Source organism: Chelonia mydas, chromosome 12, assembly GCF_015237465.2.
Source record: "Chelonia mydas isolate rCheMyd1 chromosome 12, rCheMyd1.pri.v2, whole genome shotgun sequence".
NCBI lineage: Eukaryota > Metazoa > Chordata > Testudines > Cheloniidae > Chelonia > Chelonia mydas.
Window position 1 is genome coordinate 4,742,032 of NC_051252.2, and position 14,400 is coordinate 4,756,431.

The 14,400-nt window shown below is 58.3% G+C and overlaps 2 protein-coding genes across 15 annotated transcripts in view; one reads left to right on the forward strand and one right to left on the reverse strand.

Annotated features, from left to right (window-relative positions):
- Positions 1-178: 178 nt before the first annotated feature.
- LRRC29 (leucine rich repeat containing 29) lies at positions 179-12,550 on the reverse strand. Of its 10 annotated transcripts, none has more exons than XM_043526119.1 (8): positions 12,440-12,550; positions 11,337-11,460; positions 5,801-5,902; positions 3,869-4,852; positions 3,437-3,652; positions 2,926-3,072; positions 2,087-2,304; positions 179-1,930 (listed from the first exon to the last, which is right to left on the reverse strand). In XM_043526119.1, the coding sequence occupies exons 2-8, from the start codon at positions 11,361-11,363 to the stop codon at positions 1,762-1,764; spliced, it is 1,863 nt and encodes a 620-aa protein (XP_043382054.1). In that variant the 5' UTR covers positions 11,364-11,460; positions 12,440-12,550; the 3' UTR covers positions 179-1,761. The 10 variants fall into 10 exon arrangements, with proteins under 10 accessions (XP_043382054.1, XP_043382053.1, XP_043382055.1 ...); XM_043526118.1 differs by having other exon boundaries at positions 2,926-3,138; XM_043526120.1 differs by lacking the exon at positions 12,440-12,550 and adding an exon at positions 12,395-12,438.
- The window catches only part of TMEM208 (transmembrane protein 208), a 22,577-nt gene continuing 20,665 nt past the window's right edge, over positions 12,489-14,400 (forward strand). For 4 of the 5 annotated variants that reach the window (XR_005222297.2, XM_037878154.2, XM_043526121.1 and 1 more), the window contains exons 1-2: positions 12,489-12,644; positions 14,303-14,398. Coding sequence is in view for 4 of the 5 variants with exons in the window: in XM_037878154.2 (XP_037734082.1) it covers positions 12,639-12,644; positions 14,303-14,398 (102 nt within the window). In the remaining variant the exon portion in view is untranslated. The remainder of the gene's footprint in view (positions 12,645-14,302; positions 14,399-14,400) is intronic. The other variant, XM_037878155.2, reaches the window with a different exon arrangement.

The window sequence follows — 14,400 nt, forward strand, 5'->3', positions numbered from 1 at the left end:
TCCATCTGGATTACTCCGGCCTCCTTGGGCTGGACCCTGGTTATCTGCAGCAGCTGCAAGGCAGTGACTTCTGTGCCCGGCTGCAGCATAGCGCCCCCCTCGGGCAGTGCTGGCAGAGGGTGGGCCGGGGCCCCAGGCCCTCCTGCTTTGCACAATACCACAGGTCAGTGGGGCTGTCCACATTAGAGGCTTTTATTAGAGCACTGTCTACATCACCGTACGAAGGCACCACGAGTCGCTTTGGAGGAGTCTGAAGGGGGGCTGGTTTCCTGGGAGGGTCGTGGCAGGGAGTAAGGAACAAGTGGAAGGGAGACAGACCCGTGTGCTCTGGAAGCAGCTGATGCAGCCTTGCCTGCTGGTGCGGCGGGGGCAGGCAGCACAGAGCTTTGTCCTGGCACAGGAGAGCGGGCGGTGAGACATCTCCCTCCCCCCCCCCCCCCCCCGGCCGCTGGAGGGGGAGAGCGGGCAGTGAGACATCCCTCCCCTCCCCCCCCACCCGCTGGAAGGGGAGAGCGGGCAGTGAGACATCCCTCCCCTCCCCCCCACCCGCTGGAGGGGGAGAGCGGGCGGTGAGACATCCCCCCTCCTCCCCCGCCGCTGGAGGGGGAGAGCGGGCGGTGAGACATCCCCCCTCCTCCCCCGCCGCTGGAGGGGGAGAGCGGGCGGTGAGACATCCCCCCTCCTCCCCCGCCGCTGGAGGGGGAGAGCGGGCAGTGAGACATCCCCCCCAACCCCCGCCGCTGGAGGGGGAGAGCGGGCAGTGAGACATCCCCCCAACCCCCGCCGCTGGAGGGGGAGAGCGGGCAGTGAGACATCCCCCCCAACCCCCGCCGCTGGAGGGGGAGAGCGGGCGGTGAGACATTCCCCCCCCTCCCCCGCCGCTGGAGGGGGAGAGCGGGCGGTGAGACATCCCCCCCCCCGCCACTGGAGGGGGAGAGCGGGCGGTGAGACATCCCCCCCCCCCCCCCGCCGCTGGAGGGGGAGAGCGGGCGGTGAGACATTCCCCCCCCTCCCCCGCCGCTGGAGGGGGAGAGCGGGCGGTGAGACATCTCCCATGCCACTCTGCCTCCCAAAATGGAAGGAGTGGACTTAGGCAGTGAAGTTCCCCCTCGCCCCCCACCACCCTTTTTGCACCACTAGGCTTAGTCCTGTGCTGGGGAGACGGGGCTGGGGGGCTTGGAGGAGTCGCAGCATGGAACAGCAGCTCTCGCTGCCCAGTCCTGCTGAGGAAAGAAGCACTCAACCCCTTCAAGGGGCTTTAGCTCCCTCTCCCCCTGGCTGAACCTGGCCCAGGGCAGGCGCCTTGGTTTTGGGGCCTAGGGCTGGGCAAAGGGTGGCCACTGTTTCAGCCCTGCGCGACCAGCCGGGATCCCCTGGAGGGGCCAGGGCCCTAGTGGAAGGCAGTCTCCAAACGGCTCTGCCTCCGAAGGGAGTCTGGGGGCATGCCTGATTGTCCCTGGCTGGGGGAGGGAGCTCAGGGCCTGGCCTGGGTCTCAAGGGTTCTTTGCACACCCAGAACTTGCCAGTGGCCCAGCTGCACTTAGTGTTAGACACTCGAACTCTTTGGCCAAGGGGTGTTACAGAAACCCCATTCACCCCCAGCCCAGGCCAAGACACCATGGGCGTGTGTCCCAGCTGGGAGCTCAGGGAGCAGGAGGTGGGAAGCAGCAGAGCATCCGTGGGGAAGGGCCTGAGCTGCAGCATCAGACGTTCTCCGAGCTGCCCAGCGAGGAGGGATCTGAGCCTGCCGCTTGGCCCCGCTCACAGGGTGAAGGAAAGATCTGCTCCACCCACAAAGCGTGAATGGACACACGTCTGCAGGGGGAGCTGGACCTGGAAAAGCTCAATATCAGCCATCCTGATCCCATGGCACATGGAGACATCCAGGCTCTTCAGCTGTCTGCACTCCCTGCTGATGGCCATCAGTGTCCTGAAAAGGAGACAAGTCAGGGATCTCTCCCTTCAAGACAGCCCCTTCCTCCCAGCCTGAGACAGGCAGGGCGACCCTCCCCGGCTGGGCCAGGTCTCCGGGGGAGGACCTCCCCCTTTGAAGGCCAGCATCAGAGGAAGGCCTTGCGATACTTACTGGCATGTGAGCTGGCTGCAGCCAGAGATGACGAAATGCTGGAGTCTCCGTAGAGAGCCAGCAGCCTCCATGAAGCCTTTGTCCGTCAGCTTTCCACAATGACTCATGGACAGCTGCTCCAGGCTCTGGCAACCCCTGGCCACCGCCACCAGGCTGGCGTCAGTGATCTCCGGTAGCAAGCTGAGGGAAAGCTGCCTCAGGGCTGGGAAGCGGATAACCTAGATGGACAGACGGATGAGAGCCCATTGGGCAGAGCTGGCCTGAACCTTTCCAGAGTATTACAGCCATTGTGCTGGGACTCACAGGTGGGCACATCTTCACCACCGGCTCCCGTCCTGGGCAAGGCTTGCAAAGAAAACTTCAGAGCACAAAGTGTTTGGAAAGAGAGGAAAGGCGTCCTCCGCCCGGCTTCCCCCCAGAGCCGTGGCACCAGGGAGCTCTGAGGAATGAAGTCCTACCCCCGAATCTCTCCCCTGGGTCAGTATCGCTGCTGGCGCTGTGCAGGAGGGGGTTGCTTTCTGCTGGCAGGACAGCTTCGAACCCACGCAGCCTGGCGCACGGCCCACCCATCCACACTGCAGCTCCCCAGCAGCACTCAAAGCTGGAGAGGCAGATCGGAGACTGATTCCTCCACCCCAGTGCCCTGAGTCACGTGGGCACCTGGTGGGCAGTGGTGACATAATCCGGTGCTGAGAGGGAGCTGTTAGCGCCCGGCAGCGTTTCCCCTGGTGTGTACACAGGAACATGCAGCCCAGGAGGATCTCTCTCGAGTACAGGCTGCATATGAGGGACAGCTGCTGGGCTGGCTGAGCCCCAGTCCACAGCCGGGCTCTCCATACCTTGGTGATGCTGGTGTCAGTCAGCTTGCTGCAGGCCATGAGGTCGAGCTCTTGCAGATGCTGTAGTGCCTGCAGGGAGGCTCGGGGCTGCTTCTGGGACTCCTTCCAGGAGGAGTCGCTGAGGGCCTTGGGATCCTGCTCCAGGTTCTGCAGAGGCGGCAGGAAGAATCCCATGTTACCAAAATTCCTGCTGAACTGGGGCCCTGTGTCCTTCTGCCAAGAAAACAGACATGATGCTGAGCCCAGGGGGCTCTCGGCCTCCCATCCTCTGAGCTGTGTCAGGGACTCGGCCGGGTGTCCCAGAGAGAAGAACAACCCCACACACGTTCCCGTTCCATGCCGGCTCCCTAGGTGCCGAGCTGTGACTGAGCTGCCAACATCCTCGTGACCTCACTTAATGTTGTGTCTGGGCACAGGCTGGCCCTTGGCAGCACTGAGAGAGCCCCTACTGCCTCGGCTTTCGCTCCATGGGCATCAGCCAGGCTCCTGAGCTTCGGGAGTGGGCTCTCACCTCTCTGCGATGGTTACACTCCTCTCTGGGCTCCTCTGCGCCCAGGAGACCCCAGTCCGTCAGCTCCTTGCACCAGGCCAATCGCAGGACAATCAGCTGGGGGAGGTGGGAGGAAATCGCTTGGATGCTCACGTTGGTGATGGAGACGCAAGAGGAGAGATCTAATACCCGCAGACTGGGGCTTAGGGACCTGGCCAGCGAGAGGACAGAGCTATCCTGGGGAGGAGAAGGGAACGAGTGAGAAGCCAAAGAGCTGCACTGAGCATGCCAAACCTGCCCTGTTGGCCAGGCCCAGGAGCCAAGGCTCTGTGCAGGAGAGAGCCCCACACGGCCAGGGCCTCCCCTGCAGGTGAAGGGGTCTGGGACTGAAAGGCAGGGGCTGCCCGTCAGGGCCCTGCCCCCTCTGCCAATAGCAAGAATTGGGGAACTTACTCTGAGCAGAGAGCAGAAGGCAAAGCTGAGGGAGGCCAGGTTAGGCCGCAGCTCAGGGGAGGAGCACACTTTCACCAGCTCGCTGCCGCTCACGAGGCTGCACTCAGATAGGTCCAGGTTCTGCAGGCTCCGGAGCTCAGCAATGCCCAGGAAACCCCCGTCCGTCAGCCTCTGGAGCTTCCCCAGGCGCAAGCTCTGCAGGGCTCGCAGCCCTGCTGACACAGCGAGGGTGGCCCGGTCGGACAGCTCAGAGCACCCGGTGAGGTCCAGCGCAGTCAGGTGGGGCTGGTGCGTACAGAGGAGGCTGACGGCCTCGTTGGAGAGGTCCCGGCAGTTCTGCAGCACGAGTTCCTGCAGGCGCAGCCCCTCCACTTGCACCAGGGACCTCATCGCTGGCAAGGTAATGCTGGTGCCACTCAAGTCCAAGGCCCGGAGGCTGCTGGCCCGCTCCTTCAGGAACCGCAGGAGGTTGCGGAAGGACAGCAGGGCAGTGGAGTTGTAGTTGCTGGACCCGCGGTAGGGGTCAAACTCAAAGGTGAGGTGGCAGCGAGCCAGCGAGAGTCTGGCCAGGCGCGGCGCGCAGCCAGTCAGCCGGTTGAAACTGAGATCTGACAGGTAGCGCAGGCCGGCCAGGTTCAGCTCCTGGAGATTGGTCAGCGCTTCTCGGGCTTGGCCGATGGTCTCTGGCTTGGAGAGCAGCGTCCCAGACATGAAGAGGCTGTTGCAGCCACTCAGATCCAGCGAGGAGAGGCAAGGGCAGGCAAGGAGGAGGTGCAGGAATGATGTTTCGGTCAGGCTGCTCCCACGCAGAGACAAGCTCTGCAGATGTGGCCCCAAGTGACAGGAGACAGCCTGGATCACGTCCCGGGAAACGGTGGAGCCGTCGAGGCTGGTCAGGCTGACGCAGCTCACGCGCCGTCTAGCCAGGCTCTCAATGGCAGCCAGGGAGGTGGAGGTGGCTGGGATGTTGTACAGGATGTTCTCCTGGAACCGAAAGGGGAGAGGCTATTGCCACGAGCACAGGACAGCCCTGGGAACTGGGAAGTGCAGAGCAAAGGCACCCCCGGTCCGGGGCTCCAGGGAGAGATGGCTTGGGGGAAGCACTGGAGACATAGGCTAGCACAGGCCTTGAGGCCCAAAACCTAGGGTCTGGGGGCAACAATGGAGGTGCCCTACGCTCCAGAGACACAGCCAGGGAACAGCGGTCTTCCCCTCCGCCCGTTAGTCGGGGGCACACTGAGCATGTGCAGAATGAGGCGGTGAGTGCAGATCCCAGGGAGCGACCATAGGAGTGCAAGCATGTGCACTGCCTGAGCACTGTGGAGTGGGGAGGGAGGAAGAACTGCAGAATGAGCCTGGGGGGAGCAAGTGCTGCAGTGAGCCGAGGGGGTGGAATGGGGCGAGAGCTGCAGGGTGAGTGGGGGTGGGGGACAGACTCTGTGGGGGGACTGCATTCAGGTACGCGCTTGGCCTGGCTCTGTAACTCTCCTGCGCTGTCTAAGAGTAAAGGGGGGGTGTTACGAAGTTCCTTGCAAAGCTGCTGCCCTTGCTTTAACAGCCACACGGTGCCCAGGGGTTGTACTGCCACCCAGAGAGCCTACAGGCAGGTGGGGCCCTGGGAGACTGTGCAGAGTGGCTGCAGAGGCTTGGGAACTCTCAGCAGCAGCTCTGGGGCCTGGGGCAGTTGGCTGTGGGATCTTTCGTCCCAGGAAGGGGCCACACGAGAGGTCTTCCCTGAGGACGGTGCCCTAGAAGTCCTGCTGCTGAAGTAGCGACTGGACTCTGCCCAGAGCCAGCTGCTTGGGCAACACGTGGGATCCAAAGCAGGGGTCCGATTAACACAGGCTTGTAACCGTTCACACGGGGACTCAGCGGGACAGGGACAGTGGGCACACCGCACGGATGAGGGCTGCAGGGAGGGGTGGGCTTTACCTGCCGCAGGGAGTCCTGAGCCGCAAAGTACCAGGTGTGATTCACCAGAGAGGCCTCCTTCCTGTCAGCGATGGGCAAGAAGCTGAGGATGTGGGTGATGACCTGGGAAGAGAATGGGAGAGGCATGGGGAAGGGCCCCAGAGCAGGACTTGCGCAGCACAGAAGAATTAGGGCATTTGCTGGGAAGCCGTGTTTGGAGAACAGCAGTGCCTGACGTGCTCCAGTTTCTGAGACGCTGCTGTACAGTCTGTGGGCCGTGGCCCCGGTTTGTGCACTTGTCCTCTGCAGGAAAGGGGATTTACTGCACAGCACCAGCCCAGGGGAGGCAAAGCTGGAAAGGAATCATTTAAAAACTTCTGCCACGTGGCGAAGTCTCTGAAGGGCTGTCACACCCATCTTCCTGAACACGCCCAGAACGTCCCGTGCTCTGAGATTTCACTGCAATAAAAATCAGGAACAGGGCCCCACCTATGCAGTGGTTCCACAGCCAGAGACCTGCATTTCTCACCGGGACAAAGAAAATCTTTAAAATAAGAACACAGCATAATTGATGCCATGATCATAGCATCATAGAATATCAGGGTTGGAAGGGACCTCAGGAAGTCAGCTAGTCCAACCCCCTGCTCAAAGCAGGACCAATCCCCAACTAAATCATCCCAGCCAGGGCTTTCTCAAGCCTGACCTTAAAAATATCTAAGGAAGGAGATTCCACCACCTCCCTAGGTAACGCATTCCAGTGTTTCACCACCCTCCGAATGAAAAAGTTTTTCCTAATATCCAACCTAAACCTCCCGCACTGTAACTTGAGACCATTACTCCTTGTTCTGTCATCAGCTACCATGGAGAACAGTCTAGATCCATCCTCTTTGGAACCCCCTTTCAGGTAGTTGAAAGCAGCTATCAGATCTCCCCTCATTCTTCTCTTCCGCAGACTAAACAATCCCAGTTCCCTCAGCCTCTCCTCGTAAGTCATATGTTCCAGTCCCCTAACAATTTTTGTTGCCCTCCGCTGGACTCTTTCCAATTTTTCCACATCCTTCTTGTAGTGTGGGGCCCAAAACTGGACACAGTACTCCAGATGAGGCCTCACCAATGTCGAATAGAGGGGAACGATCATGTTCCTCGATCTGCTGGCAATGCCCCTACATATACATCCCAAAATGCCATTGGCCTTCTTGGCAACAAGGGCACACTGTTGACTCATATCCAGCTTCTCATCCACTGTAACCCCTAGGTCCTTTTCTGCAGAACTGCTGTCGAGCCATTCGGTCCCTTGTCTGTAGCAGTGCATGGGATTCTTCCGTCCTAAGTGCAGGACTCTGCACTTGTCCTTGTTGAACCTCATCAGATTTCTTTTGGCCCAATCCTCTAATTTGTCTAGGTCCCTCTGTATCCTATCCCTACCCTCCAGCGTATCTACCACTCCTCCCACTTTAGTGTCATCTGCAAATTTGCTGAGAGTGCAATCCACACCATCCTCCAGATCATTTATGAAGATATTGAACAAAACCGGCCCAAGACCGACCCTTGGGGTCTGCCTGTGTCTGCGAGGTGCGAACTACCTTGTCCATACCGATGGTTTCTGAGCTCTGAAATGCTAATCTAATTGTCAGTATGGTGAACTGTCTCACTCCAGACAATTTCAGCAGAAACTTCCAGCTCACGTTTGTATCCCACAATCCCAAACTGCCTCTCTCTCCTTCCCAGGAGGCAAAAGCCCCAGCTGTTCCCTACCCTGGTGCCAAAGGAGTCAGCTTCCCCTAGACAACTTCCACAATGTCATGCTATATGGTCAACATAAAACTCTGAGTATGCTGTCAACTTTGAGACAGCGCAAAATCAAATGATCAAATTCAACAACCCAGAGACGCTGCACTGGTTCGATGATTCGTTGTCCTATTTAATGAATCAACAGACCACTTCTCTGTTTGTTTTAATTTCTCTGAAGCTTCTGCCCAATTCCCAGGCTGCTGCATGGGAGTGCTGAAGAATTCAGATCAAGTTTCCCATGCACATGGCTCTGAGGAGAAATGAGGATTACCTCACCGCACCCTGAAGTGTGACCATTTCTGTGGTGGGACCCAGCAGCTCGGCATGCACAGAGATGCTGCCCAAGCATTTAGGACAGGAAGTGAGGAATGCTTTATCCTAGTATGCTTGCAGGCACAGTTCCCAACCTCCTTTGCACCCTGTAACATTTCATGTCCACTTTGGCTGGTGCTGTCTCAAGGGTGTGCACTGACTGACAGAACTGAAGGAATACTCAGCACAGTTGTAATGCGAGGAAGGCCAGCTGGGTTTAGGATTTTGTTTGGCTCCAGCAGAGAAGTTGTAGTTACTGAGTTTGAAACATCCATGTTGTTTTCATTCCTTGATCAGAATCTTGTGACTGCACACTGAAGGACAGAGAGGCCCAAGAGTGGCTGGAAAAGCCTATGCAGAAACAGCGTGGCCTGCTTACATGGTGGACAAACCTACGTGGTCTGGGAGGGGTCTGTGATGGATTTGGAACTGCCTGTTTTCATGGATCCACAGGAGACACTCCAGCTTTTAAACAGCTCCTTGGAAGGACCCCTTCGCTGTGCCAGACCTGCAAGGGGTCTCACTGTTCCTTCAGAGTTGGCCAGGCAGCCTCAATGCTTCCAAGACTGACGCTCTGGGCTCCAGCGCTCCTGCGTCACACCATGAGCTCCGCCCCAGCGAGTCTAACTGAGACAGACTCCTGGTCAGAGACCTTTACACTCTTCTGGGACCAGCGCACCTCAGCCAGTGTTTGCAGTGACACCAGGCAGAGGAGGCTTTGTTAGTCACCCAGAAGACAGCAGCGGGAAGTCCTTAGGTGAGTACAGTCAAGCAAAGGTTAAGACATGGTCCATCCTGGCCAAGCCAGCGTTCACCCAGCCACGCTGCTCTGGGATCCATTTCTGGCCCTCGCCCTCTGTCGCCTCTTTGTCAGTCGCAGGTGAGAGCTGTTGAGTCTCTCCAAAAGCCAGCTCTGATCCCCCTCCTGCCAACCCATGCTGAGGTCACATGTTCCACCTTCCAGAGATTCCACGTCCTTGGGCCTCCCCTTGCCATCTGGATCCCCCACTGATATGGGTCAGCTTCAGCCAGTCCTTTAATGCCCCATTCATCCCACCCCAGGCAGTTCTGTGACACAAACTGCAGGGCTCCTGCTCTGCCCTAGGTGTAGAGTTAACTCTTTTGTGCCATGGGATGGCAATCCACACTCAGTGAGTCACTGCCATGCATATCCTTCATAAAACCATTACAGAACATTCCCACTTTGCACTGCATCAGGAACAGGCCACTGTGGGGCTTACCCAGGCAAATGTGGGGTGGGTCCCTGCAAGCACCTGAGAGCCAAGGCAAGAGCCCTTCTCTTGGCTGTTCCAGCCTGACTGTCGGCAGAGCTCACTGAACTGTTCTGGGCAACTGTTTCCAAACGCAGGAAACTGCCAAGAAAGGCCTTTGGCTGGCTCTAAGGACAGGGGTCGTGCTGGAGGGAAATGTTATGGGGAACAGTCTGCCCCCCACTGGTAAGGACTCTAGATGTGTAGACTTTTGTTGCTGTAAAATCCCTTTTTCTCTTATGCGCTGCTTGGATCCTGTGGTCACACGAACACTGCTTTGGTCTGAGAGAAGGTGTCACTAGCTCCCCAAGGGAAGACCCACAAGCGCCGAACCCCATCACACTGGCAGCGTGAGCGTCGTCAGTCCACAGGGGGCTGCAGCCCAGGGCCTGGTCTAAGAGTGATAGTATCATCACCGAGTCCCACAGGGGATCAAAGGCAGAGAGGGAAGCTGATGGAGGACAGGTAATAAAGGCAGATAAGCAGTCTGGAAAATTCTAGTGAAGCTGTTCTGCCAGTCTATTGCTTGTTACGGTTTGGTACTTTGGACTCCGGATCATAGCAGAGCTGTACGTTAGCTACTCTTATCAGCATCCTTAATGACGCCTCTAAAGGGTGTTTCCACACAGCACTATGCTCACTGTACAGAAGATGGCTGAATACCTTGTGTGCTTTTTAAACTTACACCAATCTCTTGATCCAAAGGTCTCTAACATAGACAGAGCCACATCCTGCAGAATGCTGAGCACTCTCAGCTCCCACTGAAGTCCAGGTTATCCCAGTGAAATCAAAAGGAAACTGATGATGCTCAACACCCAATAAAAGGCATGCAGCACCTTGCAGGATTAGCCCTTTACTGAGACACGGAACATTTGCTCTCCTTTGGTTGATTGAAATATACCTACTGTCCACGCACAAAAGTGCTTCTATTGACTGTTGGGTGGCTAAGGAACCAGCCAGCCAGACCTGGCGTTCTCAGGGCTAAGCACCAGGATCACCCACCCAGTCCCAGGGCAGGTGAAAGTGCTGGCACAAAGCTGAGCACCCCAGTGGGGAGAGGGATGTCGTCAGGAGCAGAGTGCCAGCTCTGTTTCACAGCTCCCTTAGTTGGTAGAACTCCTACAGTTGGCTGAGCGTTCCCCATATCTAAGTCCTCCCCATAATGTCCCCCCTCATGTCCACAACCAACAAACATAAGTACATAAGAATGGCCATGCTGCGTCAGACCAATGGTAAGTTTGGACCACAGAAGAGGGTGTCTCAGGACTTCTGCTGAGTTAAAAGATCTGCACCTCTCAAGTGCTTTACCAGCAGAGGTACCGTGGCTAAAAATTCCTTGGCTCAGCCTGTGTGCCTTGCTTTCCCGTCACATTGTCCTTGAAGGGGTCAAACTAGAAGCCAGAGTAACCACAGCTAAGGTGGAGCTCAGGGGCTGCGTGTGTATAGAGTTTTATGTTTCTTACTATAAATGAGGCTCTTTACAAGGAAAAAAAAAACAAGGAGAGAGGTGCTGGCTGATTTGGAGTTTTGGTAATGGGAATACTGGGAGGCTCAGGAGGTCTCAGGGATGAGGGGGCAGCATCCCACATCCCAACAAGGGCCTCAGCCAAGAGGTCTGAGCCCAGGAGTGCCTGAGCCAGAAGCAGTGACTAGATTCTACCCAGAGCCAGCTGGCTGGGAAGCATGTGGGACCCTGCTTACAAAAGACTAGTGATCAGAGAGAAGGACCCTGAACAACTTACTGGGGATTCTAGCAGTTGGCTTTGAACATCAGCATCCCTTCAAGCACTGCACTTGGAGTGTCTTTATTGCAGGCTGTGGCCACAGAGGCATACACATTTGTGCTATAACGTGTGGTAAAGGTGTGATAAGCCCTAAAGAGCCACTGCCCTCTCTGAAGCCAGGAGGGGGCAGCAATTCTGGTGGAGTGAGTCCCTGTCCCTGGAGAGCAGGACCTATGCAGGTCACACAGACCCCAGCAATAACATTCTAGTAGCCCATTTAGATGACACAGGCTGGGGCCTACTACCAACCTCAAGCCCAAGGAAACACAGGAGTGTTGTCCTAATCTGAATCCCAGTTCTAGTCATATGAACTCTTGTAACCTTCCAGACGCTGACGGGACTTGGAAGTGCCCCCATCCAGCCCACTGCCGTCCAGCCTGAGCCATCAGAAGGTGTTACCTCCACTGGGAGCCTTTGCATCTCCATGCAGCTGCATCTGCCCCTTTTTGGGACCCCCAGCACGGATTGCTCCTGCTCAGGCCCAGCTGCTCCCTTCGGTTGGTCTGGGCGAGCGCCTCGGTCTCTGGAGTCCAGACAGAGAGCTATCAACACCTGACCCTCTGCAATGCCCCCATCCTGTCTATCCATCTGCCCTACTGCTCGCACCCCATCTGTCTGTCCCGCTGCCCGCACCCCCGTCTGTCTCTCCCACTGCCCCACCCCGTCTGTCTCTGTCCTACTGCCCCCACCCCGTCTGTCCGTCCTACTGCCCCACCCCCGTCCGTCTGTCCGTCCTACTGCCCGCACCCCCGTCCGTCTGTCCGTCCTACTGCCCCACCCCCGTCCGTCTCTCTGTCCTGCTGCCCGCACCCCTCTCCGTCTGTCTGTCCTACTGCCCGCACCCCTGTCTGTCTGTCTGTCCTACTGCCCGCACCCCCGTCTGTCTCCGTCCTACTGCCCCCACCCCCGTCTGTCTCCGTCCTACTGCCCCACCCCCGTCTGTCTGTCCGTCCTACTGCCCCACCCCCGTCCGTCTCTCTGTCTGTCCTACTGCCCGCACCCCCGTCTGTCTCTGTCCTACTGCCCCACCCCCGTCCGTCTGTCCGTCCTGCTGCCTGCACCCCTGTCCGTCTGTCCGTCCTACTGCCCGCACCACCCTCTGTCTGTCCGTCCTACTGCCCCACCCCCGTCCGTCTGTCCGTCCTACTGCCCCACCCCCGTCCGTCTGTCCGTCCTGCTGCCCCACCCCCGTCCGTCTGTCCGTCCTGCGGCCCCACCCCCGTCCGTCTGTCCGTCCTACTGCCCGCACCACCCTCTATCTGTCCGTCCTACTGCCCCACCCCCGTCCGTCCGTCCGTCCTGCGGCCGCACCCCCGTCCGTCTGTCCGTGCTGCTGCCTGCACCCCCGTCCGTCTGTCTGTCCTACTGCCCCACCCCGTCTGTCTGTCGGTCCTACTGCCCCAGACCGGTCCGTCTCTCTGTCCTGCTGCCCGCACCCCCGTCTGCCCGTCACTCACCCCTGTCCCTACCACCCCACCCCCGTGTCCGCCAGCCCCACTCACTGCCGGGCTCTGCCCCGCCACTTCCGGGTTCACCATGGCAACGCCGCAGAGGCTGCTGGGAATGGTAGTCCGGTGCGGAGTCAGTACCCCGCCTCTTTCCCACAGCGCGGCCTCGCCCTTTCCGTTTCCGGTGACGTGCACCCGGCGCCGGAAGCTGCGCTGCTGCTGAGTTGGTGTCGCTGCTGCCGGGGGAGCCGGAATGGCGGTGAGGGGGCTGCGGGGCGGCTGGGGACTCCCGCAAAGCGCCGGGGGCGGCCTGAGCCCCCCCCCGTCCCTTCCCGGCCTGAGACCCCGCCCGGCCCGTGGCCCGTCCCCCTCCCCCGTGGCCTGGCCTGAGCCCCCTGCCCGGCCTGTGGCCCCTCCCCCTCGGCTTGGCCTGAGCCCCCCCTCCCGGGCCTGGTCTGAGCCCCCCGGCCCGGCCCGTGGCCCGTCCCCCTCCCCCGTGGCGTGGCCTGGCCTGAGCCCCCCGGCCCGTGGCCCGTCCCCCTCCCCCGTGGCCTGGCCTGAGCCCCCCGGCCCGTGGCCCGTCCCCCTCCCCCGTGGCCTGGCCTGAGCCCCCACCCGGGCCTGGCCTGAGCCCCCCATCTGGGCCTGTGGCCCTAGGCAGGCCTCCCTCCCCCCCGCCCCCACCATGGCTTGGTCTGAGTCCGCCCGCCCGTCCCGGGCTTGGCCTGTTCCTGCCCGCCCCCCTGCCCTCCTCCGGCCTGGCCTGTACCCCCAGTCCGCCTCTAGCCTCCCCCTCCCGGGCCTGGCCTAGCCTCTCGGCCTCGACACTCCTGAGAGCGAAACAGGAGGCTGTTTCCTTGCGTGAGACCCTCTCTCTGCTCCCCCAGGAGGGCTGCACAGCAGAGTGGTGGTGATGGGGGGGGGGCGGTGATTGTAAAACCACAGAAAATGGTGAGGGGATCTCGGGGGTGGATGTAGAACATGATGCTCGTTTACTTAATTGACATGACTTCAATTGACTGTCTCTTTAGAGCTGTGTAAGGATCCATCAAGGGTAGGGTTATAATAGACAACATGCAGATAGAGGCCTTCAGGAAAGAAAGGGGAGTGGCAGAGATGTAGCCTTGCCTTGTCCAGCCTGTAGACATCAATGACTGACCAACTCTCTCTGAACAGTTCTCCAAACCAGGGCTCCGGCTGAACAAGAGAGGTAGAAACTGCTCTCGGGGGATGATATGCTCACCCACATAAGCTGCCCTCCAGAGAAACTGACAGCTGTTAGAAGCATATGGCAATATTTGAACTTTGCAAGTCAATTTAGGGTAAACAAAAAATCTACAAAATGCCCAAAGACAAGCTGACTAAACTATGTAGAACCCACACAGCTCTACCTAGAGGGGCCTCGGAAGTGCAGACTGCTGACAAACACAGGAGCAGAAGACACCTGTAGGACTTATGTGCCATTAACAAAAGCCCCAGGATAAATATCGACCACCAGAAAACTACTATGAAAATGACCTGACAGCATAATCCAACCCATCCTGGAATATGGAAGCAAAGCCAGGGGCCTAATCTTAATGGCCAGCTACAACAGCTGGGGCAAGAAACCTACAGTCCTACAAGCAAATTATACATGTGTACAAGAACTCGCCCAACGATGGCAGGACAGAACAGAGATTTTATTTTTTTCCTCTTTAGTACCATAGGAAAAGAACACTCAGTTTCTGGTTCCTCCACACTCAAAGCAGCTAAATGACTACTCTCTGTAATTACTCCAGGCCTCAACAGCACTGCCTTTGGGATCAGTGACAGTGGGTTGTGGAGGGGGTGTAGGCAGGAGGAGCTTTGGAGAAGGGATTGAGATGTGAGCAGAGGGGTGTAAGGATGTATGTGTTAAAGACTGCACTCTTTTTCTAGCCAAAGGGGAAGGTGGGAACCAAAGGCAAAAAGCAGATTTTTGAAGAGAACAAGGAGACTCTGAAATTCTACCTGCGGATCATCCTTGGTGCTAACGT